The sequence below is a fragment of the Ceratotherium simum genome, chromosome 20, assembly GCF_057802395.1.
Source record: "Ceratotherium simum simum isolate JZ-2026a chromosome 20, ASM5780239v1, whole genome shotgun sequence".
Classification (NCBI taxonomy): Eukaryota; Metazoa; Chordata; class Mammalia; order Perissodactyla; family Rhinocerotidae; genus Ceratotherium; species Ceratotherium simum.
Genome location: NC_141919.1, coordinates 45,235,771 through 45,256,995, shown reverse-complemented (window position 1 = coordinate 45,256,995; position 21,225 = coordinate 45,235,771). Strand labels below are relative to the sequence as shown.

Genomic DNA, 21,225 nt, shown 5'->3' with positions numbered 1-21,225 from the left:
GCAGTTGCTTTGGAAAATAGTCTGGCAGTTCCTCAAAAAGTTAAATATAGAGTTACCATATGAGCCAGCAATTCCACTGCAAGGTATATACCCAAGGGAAGTGAAAACATATGTCCACATAAAAACTTGTTCATGAATCTTCAAACTAGCACGATCCATCACAGGCAAAAAATGAAAACAATCCAAATGCCCATCACTTGATGAACACATAAATAAACATGGTATATCCACACAATGGAATATTATTTGGCAATTAAAAGAAATGAAATACTGATACATGCTACAACACAAATGAACCTTAAAAACATCATGCTAAGTGAAAGAATTCAGACACATAGGACCCGTAGTGTAGGATTCCATTTATATGAAATGTCCAGAATAGTCCAATCCACAGAGACATAAAGTAGAGTGGTTGCCTAGGGATGAGAGGGAGGAGATGGAGGGGTGATGGTTAAGAAGTGTGGGTTCTTATTAGGGTGACTGAACTATTCTAAAATTGACGGAGGTGATGGTTGCACAACTCTGTGAATATACCAAAAACCTCTGAATTGTACCCTTTAAATATGTAATTGTATGGTATGTATTATCTCTTAATAAAGCTGTTTTTAAAAAGTAATTTTATTATGACACGGCTCTTAACTAAACGTTCAAAGAATATTTAAAGCTGTAAATAAGATTTAAAGCTGCATCAATATTATCAATGTGAACCATAGAAAAAAATGATTGTAACAACATGCCCCTCTTGTACATTTAGAATGTAATTTAAAAGATGAGAAAAGGATGTAAATATCCTAGTATAAATGTACTTACTGTCGCTCCATGCTGGCTATTTCCTGATTATGTTCTTTAACCTGTAAAGGCATAAAAAGAAAATAGTATTTAAAGAATGACTCATTGTAAGGCTATCTTAAAGAGAATTTCCTTCTAAGGTATGCTGTATTAAAATGTCAAACCTAGAATCTTGAAATTTATTTCTTAAAATTCAACCTTTGAAGTTAAAAGGAACATAATTAAGAAACTATTCACAGATTATTTTCCTTCTTCTTCAAAGGAAGGGTGGTGACTGATATATCCATACCTATCCACATGGCACCATGAGGTTAACACATCTTTAGACCTGGATCAGTTTACATAAACATCTAGGATTTCTAAGACTGTCTCCTCCCCCACCCCCAACACACACAAGGTAGGGTTGCCAGATTCAGCATTCCCTGTTACACCTGAATTTCAGATAAACAACGAATAACTTTTAGGATACGTACATACCATGCAATATTTGGAATATACTTATCATCCTTATATATATACTTATTCTAAAAGCATTGCTAATCTGAAATTCAATTTTAACTAGTCGTTCTATATTTTATCTGGCAATCCTATCCCAAGATCACTCTCTCCTCCTCTGCCTCCAATAATCTCTTTCCAAGGACCTTCAGAGATTCTAGATTTTAATACCTTTCTAGAATGATTCTTTTTTTTTTTTTTTTGTGAGGGAGATCAGCCCTGAGCTAACATCCATGCCAATCCTCCTCTTTTTGCTGAGGAAGACTGGCCCTGAGCTAACATCGGTGCCCATCTTCCTCCACTTTATATGGGACGCCACCACAGCATGGCCTGACAAGCAGTGCATCAGTGCACGCCCGGCATCCGAACCCAGGCTGCCAGCAGCGGAGCGCGCGCACTTAACCGCTACGCCACGGGGCCGGCCCCTAGAATGATTCTAATCTTTAAATAGCTCCTGAGTTGATCCCTAAGGTTCTTCCAAACCCACTGGGTTGAATATAAGACCACAAACGACTCCCATTTGTAGGTTCCTGACTGGAGCTGTTTGCAAATACACATGCGGCTCTCCTAAGGGCCCTATAGTTAGGGTATCTCAGGATAAACAATAAGTTAATGATAACTCAGTGCTAAATTAAAGCCAGCCTTGGGGCAGTAAGAAAGCTAGTAAATACATGTGACATGATCTTGTGACATATTGTGATTTCATAGGATATTTTAATTCCATATAAATTTTCCTTATAAGGATCCAAAACATGAAAAAATGGCCAAAATATGTACAAAAACCATGTAAAATTAATATTTAAGTCTAAAAACAGTATATATGAGAAATGACTTTTACCTAGATTATCTTGGTCAAGTAGTTCATATTAATTTAGGTGAACCTCACCTTTCACTGTTTTTTAAGACAACAAACTTATTAGCTTTCTGTTCAATTCATATGCCTTAAATAAAACAGATCAACACATTTACCAAATGCTGACATATTAAAATAAGTATGTTCGTTTTTCCTACCTGCTTAAGTAATCTCTCTCTCTCTTCCATTGGAGATCCCATGCTTTTGTCTTCTGCAATCATTTGATCTCGATGGGACTCCAACTCATAAAGTTTTTCATGCAGCAATACAGCCTCCTGTTTTACCTGGGAGTGTGCTATTTCCTGAAGGGAACAAAAAAAGGAAAAATTTAATTAGTATTTTATCCAAAACTATTCTCAAATAGGTTTCAGTTTATAAGAATAAGGACAAATTTAAACCACCAGCATCTTTAAATGGAGATATCAAGTGTCTATAGTACTCAATAATGCTACAAAACACATTTCTAAATTGGAAGATTAAAAATAAATCCCTGTATACTTTCACAAGCTATTTTCAGTCTAAGATTCACAAGAAGATGGTAGCGTTAGCTTATTTTATTTTCTAAATATAAGACCTGAACAGGGCAGGCCCGTGGCTTAGCGGTTAAGTGCGCGCGCTCTGCTGCTGGCGGCCCGGGTTCGGATCCCAGGCACACACTGATGTACCGCTTCTCCAGCCATGCTGAGGCCGCGTCCCACTTACAGCAACTAGAAGGATGTGCAGCTATGACATACAACTATCTACTGGGGCTTTGGGGGGAAAAATAAATAAATAAAAAATTATTAAAAAAAAAAAAGACCTGAACAAAGATAAGACATCTCTACCAATGGAAAGATAAGAAAATGTCACAATGTATGCACAACTTTAACCACAATATCCAATTCAAAGCCCAAAGAATTGATCTCTAGAGGGAAGATGTTTCCCCCTGAATAGATCATATATATACTTTCCCACAAAGTTATGGGCTGAATAGTGTCCCCCAAAAAGATATGTGGAAGTCCTAATGTCCAATACCTGTGAATGTGATCTAATTTGGAAATGAGGTGTTTGCAGATTTAGTCAAGTTAAGATGAGGTCATTAGGCCTCTAATCCAGTATGACTGGTGTCCTTATAAGAAGAGAAGAGATACAGACAGAGACACGCAAGGAGAATGCCATGTGATAACACAGGCATAGATTGGAGTGAGGCAGCTGTAAGTCAAGGGACGAACACCAAGGATTGATGGCCACCACCAGAAGCTAGAAAGAGGCAAGAAAGGATTCTACCCAGAGTCTCAGAGAGAGCATGGCTCTGCTGACACCCTAATTTTAGACTTCTAGCTTCCATAACCGTGAGAAAATTTCTGTTGTTTTAAGCTACCCAGTTTGTGGTACTTTATTACAGCAACACTAGGAAACTAACACACATTAAGTAGAATAGTTACTATATATTCACCATCGTTCTGTTCACAAAGAGAAAATAAGGGATGTCATAATTTTATTAGATAACCAAAAGAGCTATGGATGTTGGTAGTGATGACAAAGAGGAGTGGAAGGAGGAGAGGAAAATGACACGTGAAGCTGTTATTTAGGGAGCACTTGTTCTGTGCCAGGTACGGTACTCTATGTTCTTTATACCTTCTCTCTAATACTCAAAGCAACTCTAGAAGATACTACTATCATCCCTGTTTTACAGATGAAGAAACTGAGTATCTGAGATCTAAATAATTTTTCTAAGTTAACGATGATATCTGAAACGAGGCACACAGCATGGACAAGACCAGATTTTTAAGAGGGTAGACCTCATCTTTTTTGAAAGCAAAAGACAAGCAATCTGTAAAAAAGGGAAAAGTGAACAAGAGGAAATGTTTGCAAGCCCATAGGCAAATGGTTATACATACAGCTCAAGTAGTGGATCAGCTTCAGAATAAAAGGCATGATAGTAAAATACAGACAGAAGAAATGCAGCTATTTTGAGGTTTCCCTTTTCGGAGTATCTTCCTCTTCCTTCTGCTTAACGATCTCATAGACTTGGTCCAATTGCATCTTGATAAAACTGTTCCTTAAGACTCAAACTCACACTGATCCTTCACCTGACTTTTTCACACCTCTGTGAACTGAATAAGTAATACTTAGCACAGTAGTGAGCGCACAGTACATATTCAATAAATCCTAGTTGATTGATATTTGATATAATATTTTCTTGAAGAACAAGTCCAAAAAAAAAATATGAGGAATCTGGCAAAAGTTAACTAGAATTAGTGACCTACATTTTATTGATTTGAGAATACTGTTAACTTGGTAAAAATTCATGTTATTTTAGGCACACATGTACTGATGCCAAAGAAGAGTGGCATCAACACAAACACTAAACCCAAGGGTATAGCTTACACCTCTTCCTGTAGAAACTAAAATTGCCAAGTGAAATAAAACTTGACTCTCCCACACACTCTAAAAATGATAGTGAGGAATTCTGCAAGCTGCCTGTGTTAATACTAAATGTGTCCTTATTCCCTGAAGCATATTTCTGTTACCAGTGAGACTCAAGAAAAAGATTATGTGTACTCACATGTGGACAATCCGATATAGAAAACCATCTTAATATTTTGAAGCATACTTTTTTCAATAACAAATTTCTAAAAGAATGTTTACAAAATACTCATGTTTATTTCTTTTGCAAGCTAGGCAACAGCAATCTTGTCACTAACCCTATCATCATGATATCCACCTGATTCCACAGGAAATCAGGAAAGGCAAGCAAGGTTTGAGGTACAGACAGTACAGCGAAGTGCAAAGGACATGAGAAGGTAGTTTGCAGAAAAAAAAAAAAATTGGCCAACAAATATGTAAAGAGATACTCAACTTCATGCATAAATAAATGAAAATTAAACAAGATAGTAATTTTTACCTATTAAACTAGCACAAATGGAAAAGGTGGAAAATGCCTGCTATTCATGAGTACAGGGGAACACAGGCACTCTCATACATCGAGTCTAGGAGGAGAAAAAGCAACAACCTTTTTGGAAGGCAATTTGGTAATCTCATAATATTTTCAGCATATAACTTTTGACTCATTGCAAGAAATTTATCTTAAGATATACTCATATAACTTTGCATAAAATGTATGTTTTCACTGAAGCATTGTTGACAATCCCCAAAAAAACTATAAACAACCTATTCATCTACAAGGCTGTGTTATAGTCATTCAATGTAATACAATGTAGTAATTAAAAATAATGAGGAAGATCTCTAACAGCTGATGTGAATAGACATTCAAGAGAGAATGTTAGGTGGAAAAAACAAAACAAAAAACAAGCTGCAGACAGCATATCAAGCGTGAATGTCACTTGAGGTTTTCCACAACAGTAAAACCAAGACAGGATCATAGGATTGTTGTGAAGAATAAATAACAACGCTGGTCATACATGTAAAGAGCTGAAAAAAGCACATGATAACTACTCAATAAATGTAAGAATAGTTCTGTCTGGAAAAAAGGGCAAAGAAACTGGCATTTTTACTTTCATCTTATTCTTTTTTTTTACCATAAACATGTTTTGTTTTGTGAATTAAAATTGTTTTAAATAAACAAATAAGAAAACAAATGCAAGCTTCTGCATCTTTAAAGTGATTAACTGATCTCTCCTCCTCTTCATTTGTTTTTAATCTCTTGTTCATATGTCTTTAAATTACCATTAGATTTTGCACGTCCCAGCAGGGCAGAATGATTTCTTTCGTATACAGTGGGTACTCAATAAATGAATCTAATTTCTTACTAACATAGAGTATCTGTGGTCCTGAATGGGAAAAAAATTACTATAGGCCTGTTAGTAAACTGCTAAATAAATATGTACCTAAATGAGTTCCATTAATACATTTAAGCTGAATTATCTTTTGTAGCTGAGTAATATGAGAACCCTTATTTGATTTTATACTTACAGCTTCCAGACTCTCTTTTTTCATATTCAGTGAATCTAGTTGTTGCTGAAGTGTATCTAATTCCTAAGAAGAAGGAAAACAAGTAAAAATATATGCAAATTAAGAATAATTCGTTTCTCTGTTCCTCAACATTCCAAATACGGATGTGACAAAGTAACCATCTTCAATCCATATCTTGTGATTTGATTAGAATTTATTAACATTCATTATTTCTATTTTTGCCAATTTCTTTCATTATTCTTAAAAACTTTGCCGTGATCTGGGGCCGGCCGGGTGGTGCAAGCAGTTAAGTGCACGCGTTCCACTGCCGCAGCCAAGGGTTCGCCAGTTCAGATCCCAGGTGTGCAATGACGCCCTGCTTGTTAGGCCATGCTGTGGTGGCGTCCCATATAAAGCAGAGGAAGATGGGCACGGATGTTAGCCCAGGGCCAGTCTTCCTCAGCAAAAAAGAGGAGGATTGGCATCGGATATTAGCTCAGGGCTGGTCTTCCTCACAAAAAAAAAACAACAAAAAACAAAACTTTGCCATGATCTACCTTTGAAAACACTTTATGAGCTTGTCAAAGGTAGCTAGACCTCTTCACAGTGAATCACTGTTCTGAGAATATTATATATCAGAAGCCTTCAAATTAATGATGTCATTGTTTAAAGTTATGATTTTTAATTTTCATTTTTAGCCATGTTTTCATATTTTTTGTGTAATTCCTTTAAGGGCCAAGACCTATAACAATTTATAGGGCTCACTCCTAGGGATAAGACCCTTGAACTGATAACTCATTCAAAAACTCCTATGCAAGATTAACTATATTTTGATAGTATTCTGATATTTCCATAATATTCATTTTTCAATGTTTCATTGTATCGTATAAATCCTGTCTAAAATAAAAACTTCTATTAAATTGTCAACAAAGGAATATCTGAGAAACTAGAAATAAATTCATTATTGGCATTTGTGGGGACTAATTCTCTGTTAACTGGTTAAGGGACATGTGGGCATGAAAGGGCACTAACTTGTAAATCTGAGTCATCACCATGACTGAATGTTGGCAGGATTCTCAACAACCCCCCAGCAGGCACCCAAATTGCTTATTTAAACACCATGGTTAGGGGGCAATAGCAGTTCCAATCAAGGACATAGCAGGTAAAAGATCTCCTGCTTATTAGGCAAGAAGGAAAGGAAAGAAAGTAAATATCCATATGGCTCTCATCTAAGAGCCCTTTTAATGTTTTCATTAAAAGTTCACTAAAAACAAGTGTTTTCGTGTGTCTTTATGACATGCAAAAATAAAGCATGCATAGAACTGAGCAAATAACATAGTAAAATCTAGGTAATCATGCAGCGTAAGAAAATGTAGTTTTCTAAACCAGTGCTTCTCAAATGTAAGTGTCCATACAAATCATCTGGGGACCTTGTTAAATGAAGACTCTGATCAGTAGGTCTAGTCAAGCTCTCAGGGGATGCTGATGCTGCCCATCTTCAGAACGTATGTTTAGTAGCGAGATTGCTATGTGTCTGGCACAGAGTAGTAAACAGTGTTAACCTGCAACAATTTCTCATTTGTGGTCTTCATTTCCATGTACTTGACTTGTTTTTCAGGAGACATATTTTTGATAATGCCATCTGCTGCTTGTTTTTCCTGTTCAATTTCTTCTTCTACACTTCTAATTTGTTTTTCCTTCCTGAAATCAAAAGTATGCAATATTCCTCTTACTATATTGAGGGAAAAAACATCAATTAATTTTACTCAGGTCATGGTCTCAATTAAATAGACTACTTCAAGTTATTCAACCATAGTTCATGATTTAAAACTCCTTACAGATGTACAAAAAAATTCTACTTGACCTGTACAAAACTTGGCCCTATTAGCACAGATTTATTTTACGTCTTCCTCTTCTCAATCCCCAAATCCTTCTATTTCTTTACTCTCCATTTCACTTTACTTTCTTGTAAGAAAACACAGATTATCACAGAAAATCCTTAAAGCCTTGTACATATGAAGATGTATTTACACTTTTTATTATCACACCTTCAAGACAACTAAGACAGGTGAATTTTAGAATAGTTTTCAAACATGTTTTAGTTACAGAATTCTCTGACCAAACGAAAATCTTATATGGAAGTTTACCCTGTAAATCATATAAAGTAACACAGTTCTGACTCAACTGGGGAGTAGGGAGACCTTTAGCACAATTTGATAGCAAATCATAGCTTTAGATTAATAATACACTTTGCTTAAATTCCCTTTTATCTATTGCTTTAATTAAAGCTGATATTCCACAAATTATCAACTATATTTTAGTACTGCAAAATAATAAGTTAATTTCCCTAAAAACATAACAGAAACAATCTAAGTATAACCATATGAAAGTAGTAGTAGTGAAACTGATTACAAACAATAACCATCTTTATCATGTAATCACAAGAAATAGTAGTGATGTGCCATATATTATCTATGCAAGGTCAATTATCAATAGGGTAGAGAAAAACTCTGAAAAAAATAAAGAGATAAGATGCCAGTTATCCTGAAAATACTTCAAGATTTACATATAAAAAGCTTGCTTGAAGATAAATTTTCAATCTCAGTATCATAAATTTCATTGAGGTTCAAAATATGATTATTCTATTTAATATCATGTGGATATCAGCTTCTACAGTTTTCATGATCACTAGCTAAGCCCTACAGATCCACATATCCCCCACACACTTTATACACTCATACCTTACTACCAAATAAGATAATCTAACCTCAGAAATTTTCCTACAAACAACATCTGATAATAACCAAATAAAAGATGAACATAATGAAACAGACAACCTGGAATTTCTATTTATTTGTCTCACTGTTGGACAGGGAGTGACATCTCCAATTTGAACTTCAATTACTACAGTATAACAAATGTGTTTGCTGCTGCTACAATTTACATGGGTATATGGGGTCAAACAACTTTCAAGCAGAAATGATCATCTATTTCAATCTCTTTGTTTCATAGACTATGGATACTGAGGCCCAGAGGAGTTAATTTTTTGGAACTAACTCATTCTGAGCTCCATGATTATTCACTACCAACAATGAATCTTAACCATGTTTTTTGCTTGGTATGTCTACTGTAGTTAGATGGGAACTAATGTTGTATAGTATCCATTTTGCAGAGTACAGTTCCATTTTACAGAGGGGAAGTTACAGCACAAGGAAGGGAACTGATTTTTTGAAGGCCAAATAATGGCCAAGTGCCAGGTCTTTTGATGCTTTGAGTACTTTGCTCCTGTTATAACTTAGCAGTAAAACCAATGATGGTGCCATAAAAATGAGTAACCAACAAAGTTGAAACTCAGTGGAATACAAGACTTGGTGGTATCTTTTCAACTTGAATATTACTAAACACAAAATACCTTTAGGACTAACATTTAAATCACCTTAGCAATATATCTTTCAAAGTATACATTCTCAATATTATATACTTTATATTGCAAAGTAAATTTGTTAATATTTAAATTTTTCAAGAGTAATTAAGAAACACAAAGGTTAAGCAAACCACCTTACTTGCTACACTAAAAAAGTCAAAGATGACTTTAAGAAATTATTCTTCTAGTCAATCTTTTGCTAAGGAAGTCTAGCTTTTTTTTTTTAATCACCCATACACCGGGTACAAAGGTTAAAACAAAGTGAAATGCAATCACATGACATACTTTTTTTTTTAATGGTGTAGAAGAAACAGAATAGGTTCCTTAGCACACCAGCCTCAGAGACAAAAGAAAAAGTAAAGGTAAGATCCTATATATTTACAGGTTTGGTGGTTGTTGCTGAATTTTAAAAAAATAATATTTAGTCTGTACAAAAATCTTTGCCTTTAATAAGTGATGAGAGAGCAGAAAGTATGATTATATTTTCACACGATCTACCTCAGGAATATAAACCTGGAAGATGGCCCAAAAAATCTTTCCCAAATAAAGTTATAATGTAATACAAGGTAATTATTTCTCTTTTGGAAAAAAAAAAGAGGTTTCATCTCGCCAATCAAATCTATAAGATCTTTTTATTTCATAATATGTTAATCATAGAGCATTCTGAAGTGACATTAATTTAAAAACAAATTTGTAAGATGAAAAAAGACTGGCCACCAGTTAATAATTGTTGAAACTGGGCAATGACTATTCTCCTTACTTAGAGGGTTTTTTCCTGAAATTTTCCATTATAAAAGTTTTTAAATTTGCAAAAAAAGATTCTATAAAATGTTTAATTACGAGAGTAAAGTTAATCGTGAATTATTAACATCTTATTCCAAATACAGTGAATTCTGGTATAAATATCTAAAATATTTAATGGCAAAACTATATATACATTTTATTTAACAAAACCAAAATAACCGCATCTTTTAATTTCATGGTATATAACAGTCATATAAAGTAAATAACCAAAAACTCCTAAGAAACTTGAAGTTGAAACCGCATTAAGAACATTGTTTCTTTTTCAATATCTACTATTTCCTTTCGTGTAAAGCTTTTTTTCTGTAATGTAGGTTGCAGGCTATGTAAAAGGGCACTTAATTTTGTGAAATAATTAAAAGAAAGTGATATTCCATTTATTCTCTCTCTTTTTTTTTTTTTTTTTTTTGCTGAGGAAGATTCACCCCGAGCTAACATCTGTGCCAATCTTCCTCTATTTTGCATATGGGTCACTGCCACAGCATGGCCACCGACGAGTGGTGGAGGTCTGCGCCAGGGAACCGAAACTGGGCTGCCGAAGCAGAGGGCACTGAACTTAACCACTAGGCCACAGGGCTGGCCCCATAGTCTCTATTTTTAATCACTAAATTCAAACCCAAATATCATTTCAAGATAAATTTCAAATTGAGAAAAAATTTCAAAGAGAGGGAAAAAAAGCAATAATAACTGTCTTGTTTTTAAAGCAACTTTTAAAATAGGCTGGATTGACTTAAGGACAATTCCTACATAATCTACTGGCTAGCTATTCTGCCAATCTGCTTTCTTCAAGATAGCCAATAATGCCGGCAAATGTTTTGTCTATAGGATTTATCTATTCAGTGCCATGATGGTCAACATCTACCTCCCTCTCTCAATCTTGCCCCTCTCACAAGACACACATATATGAAAAGCCCCATGGACTGTGTGGCTCAATCAATGCATGTCAGAGCTTTAGACTTAATAACGCTTTAGACCTGTTGAACACTTGTACAGAATCTACCTTAAGCTCTGAGTATATACTGCTTCTAAATCTAAAATTTATCAAATAGAAATTTAAAAAAAGATTCCTTTTCTAATCCTTATAATTTTATTTCCTTTAGCAAACTAGAGAACACAATTATTAGCATTAACTAGATGATAAAGATAAATATATACAAGACGACGCTGTCTGCATTTCCACGTGGGCTCACAGTCCTGCCTGACCTCCATTACCTTCTTCAGCTGCTTCTATTCCACATCAACTCTTAAGTTCACTTAATTTTCTTTGTAGCCCATTTGATTCCATTAAGGATCGCTATCCTATTTATTTCTGAAAAAATAGCACTTCTGCTTACTCACAAATACCTTACCCACATCTGCACCCTACCAGAGACATCAGTAAGAATTTCACTATTGACAAGCCACTGGAGTGGCTACATACTTATTCCTAGAGATCATTAAATCTGGGTTTAATGATGCCCTTTTGTGGGTAATGGTTTGAAATGAGTGATAGCTTGCATCCATTTCTGACTCTAAAAGAGATGTTATTGAGATCTACATCCAAGTTGTAAAATCTAGGAGGAACAGTGGCTTTTTCTAACAAATTTGATTTAACTACGAAAAAGGAGAAAGTGGAAGGGTAATAAGCATAAATAGACCAACAAATTGAAGGCAATGAGGAAGTTAATTAGAATAGGCCAGTACTGAAATAACAATAAATTTGTCATTGCTAATGAGGCAACAGACTTTAGTAACTTGAAATGAGTCTTGCTCATTCTGAGTAGTTTTCTACTTCCTGTTCTGATGGAATAAACTTTTCCTTAAAAATCATAAGTAATTAATTGCAACAAACGCTGTAAGAAGGCTCAAAAGTCTACATTTTAGAAAACCACTAAGGATGATAATAAGAGGATATATTCATATCCTTTCAAACAGCTCATTTGTTTGCAGCATAGTTTCTACTGCTGACTTTAACAAAACAGAGATGGGGGCGGCCCGAGGCGTATCGGTTAAGTGCACGTGCTCTGCTGCTGGCAGCCCGGGGTTCCGATCCTGGGCGCGCCACTGACGCACCACTTAGGCCATGCTGTGGCAGCGTCCCATATAAAGTGGAGGAAGGTAGGCACAGAAGTTAGCCCAGGGTCAGTCTTCCTCAGCAAAAAGTAGAGGATTGGCATGGATGTTAGCTCAGGGTTGATCTTCCTCACACACACAAAAAAAGAAAACAGAGATAAAAACAAGAAACATCAAGGTTATGAATAAAATGACTAAATGGAAAGTAACTATTTAGCAAGATGAATTTACTCAGATAAATGGCAATTTCTAGTTAAAGATGGCATGCTGAATGGACTCATTAACTTTGACCCTGCCCAAAACCCAAATAGAATGAAAACAAAAGGCAATAAGGAGTATAAACTCATAAAGACAAAGAGGATGGAAGAGGGGCCGACAGCAATAAAACCTAGAACTAGAAAGCTAATAGTTAAGTGGAAACTGACTGGGAAAGCAAAATTTCCCCAAGACAGCAGTGGGGAAAGCTGAGAAGGCACTTACTTGATACCGTAGAACCCCTAAGTGGCCCAGAAACTGGCAGCATCAGGTATTCCGGAAGTAGAGAAGGGGGGCTAAAACAGTTGAAAGTCTTCCTCCCTGCCTCTGCCCAGCCAGGTAGAGTTCCTCTCCTACATAAGCCAAAGACTGAAGCTTTTGTTCCTCTGAGGAGAATAAAACAAGGCAATCTGGGCACTAGACACAAGTGAATTTGCAGGAGTGTTATGCTGAAAACAGGGAGAGTAAGTTAAAGTTTACATACTAATTGTTGAGGTAAATGCACCTTTTTCATCACTCAGCTCTCAGAATGCTGACCACTTGGCCTTATCTGTTCAGGCAGTAGATAAGAAAAATCATTTTGAGGAATCCATTCAAACCAAGAGAAAAGATCTAAAGATAATGACATTTAGGAATTCCTCAAGAAAATAATCCAGCAAGTTCACTCTACAGTAAGGTCTAAATTTAATAAGATCCACACAAATGCACAGTTTCCAATCTGGTTTTTTGCTTCCCACTCTTATATGTAAGTCCCAGACCAAATATTAACAAATATATGAAGAAAGAAAGCCTCTAATATAAAGGATACTGACCAAAATAAACTGGAAAAGCACAACCTGAGGACACAGAGGCTCTTCAAGGAAAAAGAAAACAACAAAAGATACAACAGGAGATAACGAGAAAAGATAATACATTCATGCCACAGTATACCATTAAAGAAAATTTTCAGAGAAAAGAGCCCTTAGAATTGAAAAGATGACAGAAAAAAGAAAACTTCAATGGAAGAGTTTGAAGATAAAATTGAGACTATTTCCCAGAAAGCAGAGCAAAAACACACAGACATGAAATGTAGGAGACTAAGGATAAAAAATTAGGAAATCATTCCAGGAGATCTAACACCCAATTAAAGTATTCTAGAAAGAGAAGTGAGATAAAAAAAAAAAAAAGAGTATGAAAATTATCAATATCGTCAATGAAATCATTCAGAAAATTTCCCAGAAGTGAGAGACATAGCTTCCAGATTGAAAGCACCCACCAAGTACCCAGTTTCATGAATGAAAACAGACTCTCAAAAAAGATCATAAAATTCCAGAATATTGATTTTGAAAGCTTTAGGGGTTAAGAAGAGGCAAGTTACACAAAAGGATAAAGTATTAGAATGGCACAACATCATAGTTCTTAACAGTAATTCTAGAAACCCAAAGACAATGGGGCAATGTCATCAATATGTTGAGGGAAAATTATTTTCTACTTAGAATTCTATTTCTAGCCAAATTATCTTTCAAAGCCTAAAAAATTTTCCTTCTATGGACCTTCTCAGGAAGCTATTGCAGGAAGCTCCATCAAAAAAAGGCAGTAATCGAAGACGGGACATTCTAGAAAACAGGAATCCTGTCACAAATGCAAATGGGAATCTCTACGTGAGAGTGGAGGGAGTGTGGAAGTCAACAGCTCTGTAGAGGGCCTAGTGATCAGCTCATCTGGATTAGAGCAGGGCAGCAAGCTCTGTGAGAGACTTCTTCAAGTGGACTAAAGGTTAAATATCTAATATGCAGAAACTATTGAGAGATTTGCTAGGGGAGATTTTGGATATAAATTCATGAAAAAAAAACTAAGCACGTGAAAAAACAGTAAATTAATTTGGAGAAAAAAAGTGTGCAGGAACAGAAAAGTAATCCTGTTACACGGCTCATTCATAGACAGCATTTACACATTTGTGAAGTATAAACACTGAATACTCATCTAACCAAAATTACAAGTAACTATGTTTAGAGAATGAAGAGATGAGAAGTATATATTTGATGAGCTGGAGATGAAGGTAGAGAGTGTTTGAAGCAGAGCTGAAAACTCTCATCTCCCACAGTTGTAAGTCAACGGATAATACCAACAGATAACGCCTAAAATTGAAAAATCAAGAAGCAGCAATATAAGCATATACTTAAACATGTATAGATACATAAATATATATCCTTCTGGACTTTCTTTTGTGCACATATATTAAAAATGTACAACCACTTCAATTGTTTTAAAGTTCCTTTCAATAGATCTAGGAACTAATGAGACACCCTAAAAATGTTGTCTTTCATCCTCCATAGGAGCTTTTCAGTTTGTTCACATTAGAGTCAGAGCACAGGGAAGGTGAAGGGGATATGTACTTGTTTCACATTTTACATATTTTATGAAAAAATAGACATAAAAGGAGAAAAAAATAAATCAAAATGTCCTCAATAATCTCAAAAGTTCTAGTCTCTCATTGAGATGAAAATACTCTCTTTTCTATCAGGTCTGCAAAATGAAAACCACGCGCACCATGATCTTGTTATGGCCCCTCTCTGTGCTATTATTATCAGATGAAAGCCAAACTTCTAAAACAGTAAGTTTTTACAATCAAGGTAGTGAAAATATTTTCAAGGGTCCACTTTGTATACATTTAGTAAAATATCCCAAGGCAATAAAAGAAAGCAAAAAAAATACAAGCTATCAAAACTAATTCTTTACTTAGCTGTGTATATTCAAAATCTGTGATCGCCAAGCCAGATTCTAATTCAACAAAAGCAGTCCTCCTTTTTTTAAACTGAGTTCTTTAAAAGTTAACTAAAGGAGAAATCTGTAAATTTTCACTATAAAACCAGAGATTAGTTTCAAGACAAAAACCACACTTTAAAATGTAGGAAACTTTTTTGTAAATCACATATTTATGAGGAAAATTTTTGTTGTTGTATTAGTATTATTGGCAGGACATTTCAACTGCAAAAACAGTCAAAACAAGAACTATTTCTTTGCATCTATATCCATAAAAGGAAAGCACTTCTTCATGTTGCCTAGCTTTTTAAATTCAATACATAGCTCAATTTCTGTTATAAGATAAATATTTTCTTTTAAAACACCAAACTTTGAGCTGTTAACCCTATGGAATTATACATTGAGTATTATTTCTTAATTATTTAATAGTCCTAGGTGTAGTGTTGGTAGCTTTGCTGATTTTTAAAAATTACATATTTTAAAATAATTTCTTCATTATATGTCAATCTTGCACATTGAAATACTAAATAAGTTAGAATTATTACTTACCATGTGTTTCCACATATATAAATGTGAACATATCAATATTCTTTCTTTCTGTGAGGATCATATAATAACAGTTAGGAGATACCTGAATGACAAACTAGAATCTCCTTCCTCAATTATATGTATCAGAATTTCCTTAATCTTCAGTATTTCATCCCAATAATGAAAGAAAAGTATCTGCTTTACCTTTTTCACACTATAACACCAGAAGATTAGATAGTAGATTTTTTTCTAAAACTATTTCCTTCTAATGTCTAATTGCCTAGATATGAACATTTGGGAAACTGTTAATATTTTTCCTGATTAATGTATTTCTAATATTTTTCTTTTTTAGGAAGTCAAATGCAATTTCACTGAAAAGAATTATTCTTTGATTCCAGCGGATATCAATAAAGATGTTACTATACTTGATCTCAGTTATAACCAAATTACTCTGAATGTTACAGACACAAGGATGCTACAGACTTATTTTTTACTTACTGAGCTCTATTTGATTGAGAACAATGTTGTTATCTTACATAATAATAGTTTTAGTAACCTCTCCAATCTAGAAATTTTAAATATCTGTAGAAACTCCATCCACATAATTCAACAGGATGCATTTATAGGCTTAAATAAACTAAAACAGTTATATCTCTGCCAAAACAAAATATTACAACTGAATCCTGATGTATTTGTGCCTCTAAAAAACCTGACACTTCTGAATCTGCAAGGCAATTCACTAAGCTATTTTGATGTACCACAACTGTTTCATCTGGAATTAATAATTTTATATGGAAATCCATGGAATTGCTCTTGCAGTCTATTGAATTTGCAGAACTGGTTGAACACCTCAAATGTGACACTGGGTAAGCTATCTTAATTTAAATTAATCAAAACCAAAATGTGATTGACTTTTGGTTGTTCTACTCCAGAAAAGTCTCTCATTTCATGTTTTAAAGAAAAGGAAACTATTCCTATTTAAGGGAAATAGGAAGAAACACTGAGAAGTAATTGTTGAATAGAGGCTCTCCCTCTGCCTCTCCAGAAAAAAAAAGAAAATAAATTTAAATATTCTGTATATGCGAGATGATACTGTTACTTTATGTATTAAGTTTGCAGTTTCAGGGCCGGCCTCGTGGCTTAGCGGTTAAGTGCGCGCGCTCTGCTGCTGGCGGCCTGGGTTCAGATTCCGGGCGCGCACCGACGCACCGCTTCTCAGGCCATGCTGAGGCCGCGTCCCACATACAGCAACTAGAAGGATGTGCAGCTATGACATACAACTATCTACTGGGGCTTTGGGGGAAAATAAATAAATAAAATTAATTAAAAAAAAAAGAAAAAAAAGTTTGCAGTTTCAATACATAAAGACAAATTTTTTAAGCACTTCCTTTTCTTAGGATATCCTGCCAGAGAGTAAGTGAAAACAGGTGCCCTACTTTCTTAATTGCAAACCATGCTCTACCTGAGATCCAAATTTTTACCACAGTCTTAATCATAACATCTTTACTAACACAAACTAAATAATAAACAGATACTGCACTTAAACTATACTTATAAAATAACTTAATAAACAGGAATGTGCATCTTTCCCTCATTGTGTTGCTAGGCAAATATAAGAGTTTCTTTCTTATAATACCTTTAATAATGACAGATAGATATGTCAAAAATGTGGAGAAAAGGGAACACTTGTGCACTGCTAGGGGAATGTAAATTGGTGCAGCCACTATGGAAAACAGTACGGAGGTTCCTCAAAAAATCAAAAATAGAACTACCATATGATCCAGCAATTCTACTTTGGGGTATTTATCCAAAGAAAACGAAAACACTAATTCAAAGAGATAACATGCACACTATGTTCACTGCAGCATTGTTTACAATAGCCAAGATATGGAAACAACCTAAGTGTCCACTGATGAATGAATGGATAAAGAAATTGTGATATATATAACCAATAGAATATTATTCAGCCTTAAAAAAGAATGAATCTTGCCATTTGCGACAACATGGATGAATCTCAAGGGCATTATACTAAGTGAAATAAGACAGAGAAAGACAAATACTGAATGATCTCTTTTATACACAGAATCTAAAAAACAACAACAAAAAAAAACCAAGCTCATAGATACAGAGAACAGATTAGTGGTTGCAAGGGGCAGGGTACTGGGGGTGGGAGAAATAGATGAACTGTTTGTTGTTGTTTTTTTTCAGTTTAAATAAATAAACAAATAATTCTAGGGCCGGCCCCGTGGCTTGGTGGTTAAGTGCGCGCGCTCTGATGGTGGTGGCCCGGGTTCGGATCCCGGGCGTGCACCGAGGCACCACTTCTCCGTCCATCCTGAGGCCGAGTCCCACATACAGCAACTAGAAGGATGTGCAGCTATGACATACAACTATCTACTGGGGCTTTGGGGGGAAAAAATAAATAAATAAAATCTTTAAAAAAAAAAAAATAATAATAATTCTACATAAAAATAATTATAAAATGTTAACCATAATAACTTATTAACTGTAATAATCTTATTTTCCATAATAAATCTAATTTATTCTCTCTGATTTACTAGATAACGAGAACATCACCATGTGCAACTACCCAGATATCCTGAAGTGCTACAGTATCAAAACAGTACCTCACGAGGCTGAATGCTACACAAAATTTCCTTCACTTGTAACTGAAAATCTTTATATTCACTTTCAGTCCATTAGCAATTCAACATTTAATTGCTCTTTGAACAACTTAACAAAAAATTCAGGTAACATACTGGTTTTGAATATAAATATTGCTGAAGGTAGCATACTAAATAAATTGAGGTAGTTATTATTTTTCTGCATTTTAAAATTCTAGAAACAATGTAAAAGAACAAGTCTTCATCTCGAGAAAAGGTTTACAAAATACTGGATTTCTAAACCAGGCTCTGCTAGTTACCAGCCAAATGCCATTATACAAACTATTTAACTTCTCTGAGCCTTAGATTTTTGTTTTTGTTTTTTTGTGTGTGAGGAAGACCGGCTCTGAGCTAACATCCATTGCCAATCCTCCTCTTTTTGCTGAGGAAGGTTAGCCCTGAGCTAACATCTGTGCCAACTTTCCTCTATTTTGTACGTGGGATGCCGCCACAGCACGGCTTGATAAACAGTGCGCAGGTCCACACCCAGGATGTGAACCTGCGAACCCCAGGCCGCCGAAGCAGAGCACACATACTTAACTGCTATGCCATGAGGCTGGCCCCCATGTGAGCCTTAGTTTTAACTAGTTAAGTCATGATTTTTAACAGGTATAAATCAATAATGTTCCTAGGTGAATGAATAAACAATACCTGCAAAGACAGGTAGTTATTTTTTAAAAAGTATTTTTTAACCACACTATCAAATATCTTTATTTATTGTAGTTTTAGTAACTTTTGCTTAAAGAAAATTATAATATATGTTTATTTCTAATGCCAATATTGGGGAGCTAATAAGACATGTAATTATGATTATTTTATTTTTCTCAATTTAACAAAATATCTCCTCTCTCTCATTACTCCATTTAAGAACGTGAACCTGTTGGAAAAAGCTGGGTTTTTCTTGTCGGTGTTGTATTCACTGCACTGATGACTTCACTACTCATTTTTGCTGCTATCAAATGCCCAATATGGTATAATATTCTGCTTAGTTACAATCATCATCGCCTGGAAGAGCATGAAGCAGAAACCCACGAAGATGGTTTTACTGGAAATCCAAGTTCTCTTTCACAGATACCAGATACAAACTCCGAAGACTATTCAGTAATATTTGAACAACTACATTCATTTGCAGTAGATGATGATGGGTTTATTGAAGACAAATATATAGACACTCATGAATTATGTGAAGAAAACTAATTTCTTTCAATGTTTGATTCCTTAAAAAATGTCATCAGTTCACTCACAGTTTAGGTATGGAGACTTTGATGTGTGACATACCAAACTACAGCTAGTAGACCTTCATATTAATTGCAACTTATTAACTGTAGGTCCAAATACAGTAACTGACACTCCTTGATAGCTAACAGCTACAATACTAGCATTACTATTCTCAGGACACCATACATACTAGTAAGGAAAAGGCCTAATTATTCATTAATTAAAACAAACTGATTCTCAAATTAGCCCAGATATTTGATGTAATACATATTAAATTATATTAAAGTTTTACTGATTGGAATCAGTAAAGAAATAAAGGCTTTGGATTTATATCATGAGTCAAAGCGAGAAACAGAGATAGCTTAAACTAACACACTAAGATTGATTTTATACTCATGGAATTGGAAAATATTTTTTTAAATGCTTCCTGAATTAGCACAATAAATTTCCTGAAAATTTAGTAGCAATTTAAAGCACAGGCAAAATGTTCAGGGACAATTCCTAATTAAGTTACTATTGATTCTGGTTATAAAGATAGACCATCACCATAATGCATGATAGTCACAACTGAATAGTATGGTGGCTTTCAAAGTGGGTATCATAATTATCTATGAATCTTGTTTTAAAAAATATTTATTTCTGCCTCTCTCGGGGAGATTTTATTCAAATGAGTCTGTGCTGGGACTGAGGAATGTTCAGTTGGTTCATGGACAGCTATTTGGGAGCCTGTAGATAGAGCAATGTTTCCCAAATTGTTTTCCAGACCATTAATTTCCAGAGAGGCATTCAGAAGTATTTACAGGGGGGAAAAAAGGTATATGGTCAAATTACCATAGAACTACTATAGGAAATACTGGGTTTACACGAAGCGAAACAAAATTCTTTACTAAAGGACTTACCCAAGACTTTACTAAGCTAAACTGCTTTCTGCTCTGCAGAAAGCAAGCGCAAAGTATTAAGAACTCTCCAGGGCCGGCCCCGTGGCTTAGTGGTTAAGTGAGCGCGCTCCACTGCTGGCGACCCGGGTTCAGATCCCGGGCTCGCACCGGCGCGCTGCTTCTCCGGCCATGCTGAGGCCGCGTCCCACATACAGCAACTAGAGGGATGTGCAGCTATGACACACAACTATCTACTGGGGCTTTGGGGGGAAAAATAAATAAATAAAATCTTAAAAAAAAAAAAAAAAAAAAGGACTCTCCAAACTTACTTGACACCAAAAGTCTTTCTTTGAGGTATGCCTGCTAAGAGCTCATAGCATAATAATGGTCCAAAGAACAGTTTGGAAAACACTGGCCTCGAGACTATTATAGGAAGAGTCTAAAGTGATTTGCCAATTCCTTAAAATCAATTGGCTGTGACCATAATTTTAACAACTTAATGCAAACAGTGGCATTAAAAACTGTAACAAAATCTATCCTTTTTACCTTGCATATGTGGGGAAGTTAAGTGTATTTATCTATATTTTTTAGAGAAAAGAATATCTCTAAAACACTGAAATATATTTACGGATG

General features: G+C 35.0%; 2 protein-coding genes across 2 annotated transcripts in view; one reads left to right on the top strand and one right to left on the bottom strand.

The window, feature by feature from the left end:
* The window catches only part of IFT74 (intraflagellar transport 74), a 70,428-nt gene that overhangs the window by 31,661 nt on the left and 17,542 nt on the right, over nt 1–21,225 (bottom strand). Inside the window, exons 9-12 of the mRNA XM_014786007.2 lie at nt 7,594–7,732; nt 6,053–6,115; nt 2,296–2,439; nt 811–851 (exon numbers count right to left, since the gene is read on the bottom strand). Coding sequence (XP_014641493.1) covers nt 811–851; nt 2,296–2,439; nt 6,053–6,115; nt 7,594–7,732 — 387 coding nt within the window. The remainder of the gene's footprint in view (nt 1–810; nt 852–2,295; nt 2,440–6,052; nt 6,116–7,593; nt 7,733–21,225) is intronic.
* On the top strand, nt 15,043–19,693 carry LRRC19 (leucine rich repeat containing 19). Its single transcript, XM_014786009.2, has 4 exons — nt 15,043–15,156; nt 16,186–16,699; nt 18,395–18,583; nt 19,365–19,693. Exons 1-4 carry the CDS (start codon nt 15,076–15,078, stop codon nt 19,691–19,693), a joined length of 1,113 nt encoding a protein of 370 aa, XP_014641495.1. The 5' UTR covers nt 15,043–15,075.

Bases quoted from the DNA above. Each gene is read 5' to 3' on its own strand.
- LRRC19 (XM_014786009.2), top strand. From the start codon at position 15,076: ATGAAAACCACGCGCACCATGATCTTGTTATGGCCCCTCTCTGTGCTA. The intron at 15,157-16,185 runs GTAAGTTTTTAC...TTTCTTTTTTAG, and splicing joins AAAGCCAAACTTCTAAAACA to GAAGTCAAATGCAATTTCAC. The intron at 16,700-18,394 runs GTAAGCTATCTT...CTGATTTACTAG, and splicing joins CACCTCAAATGTGACACTGG to ATAACGAGAACATCACCATG.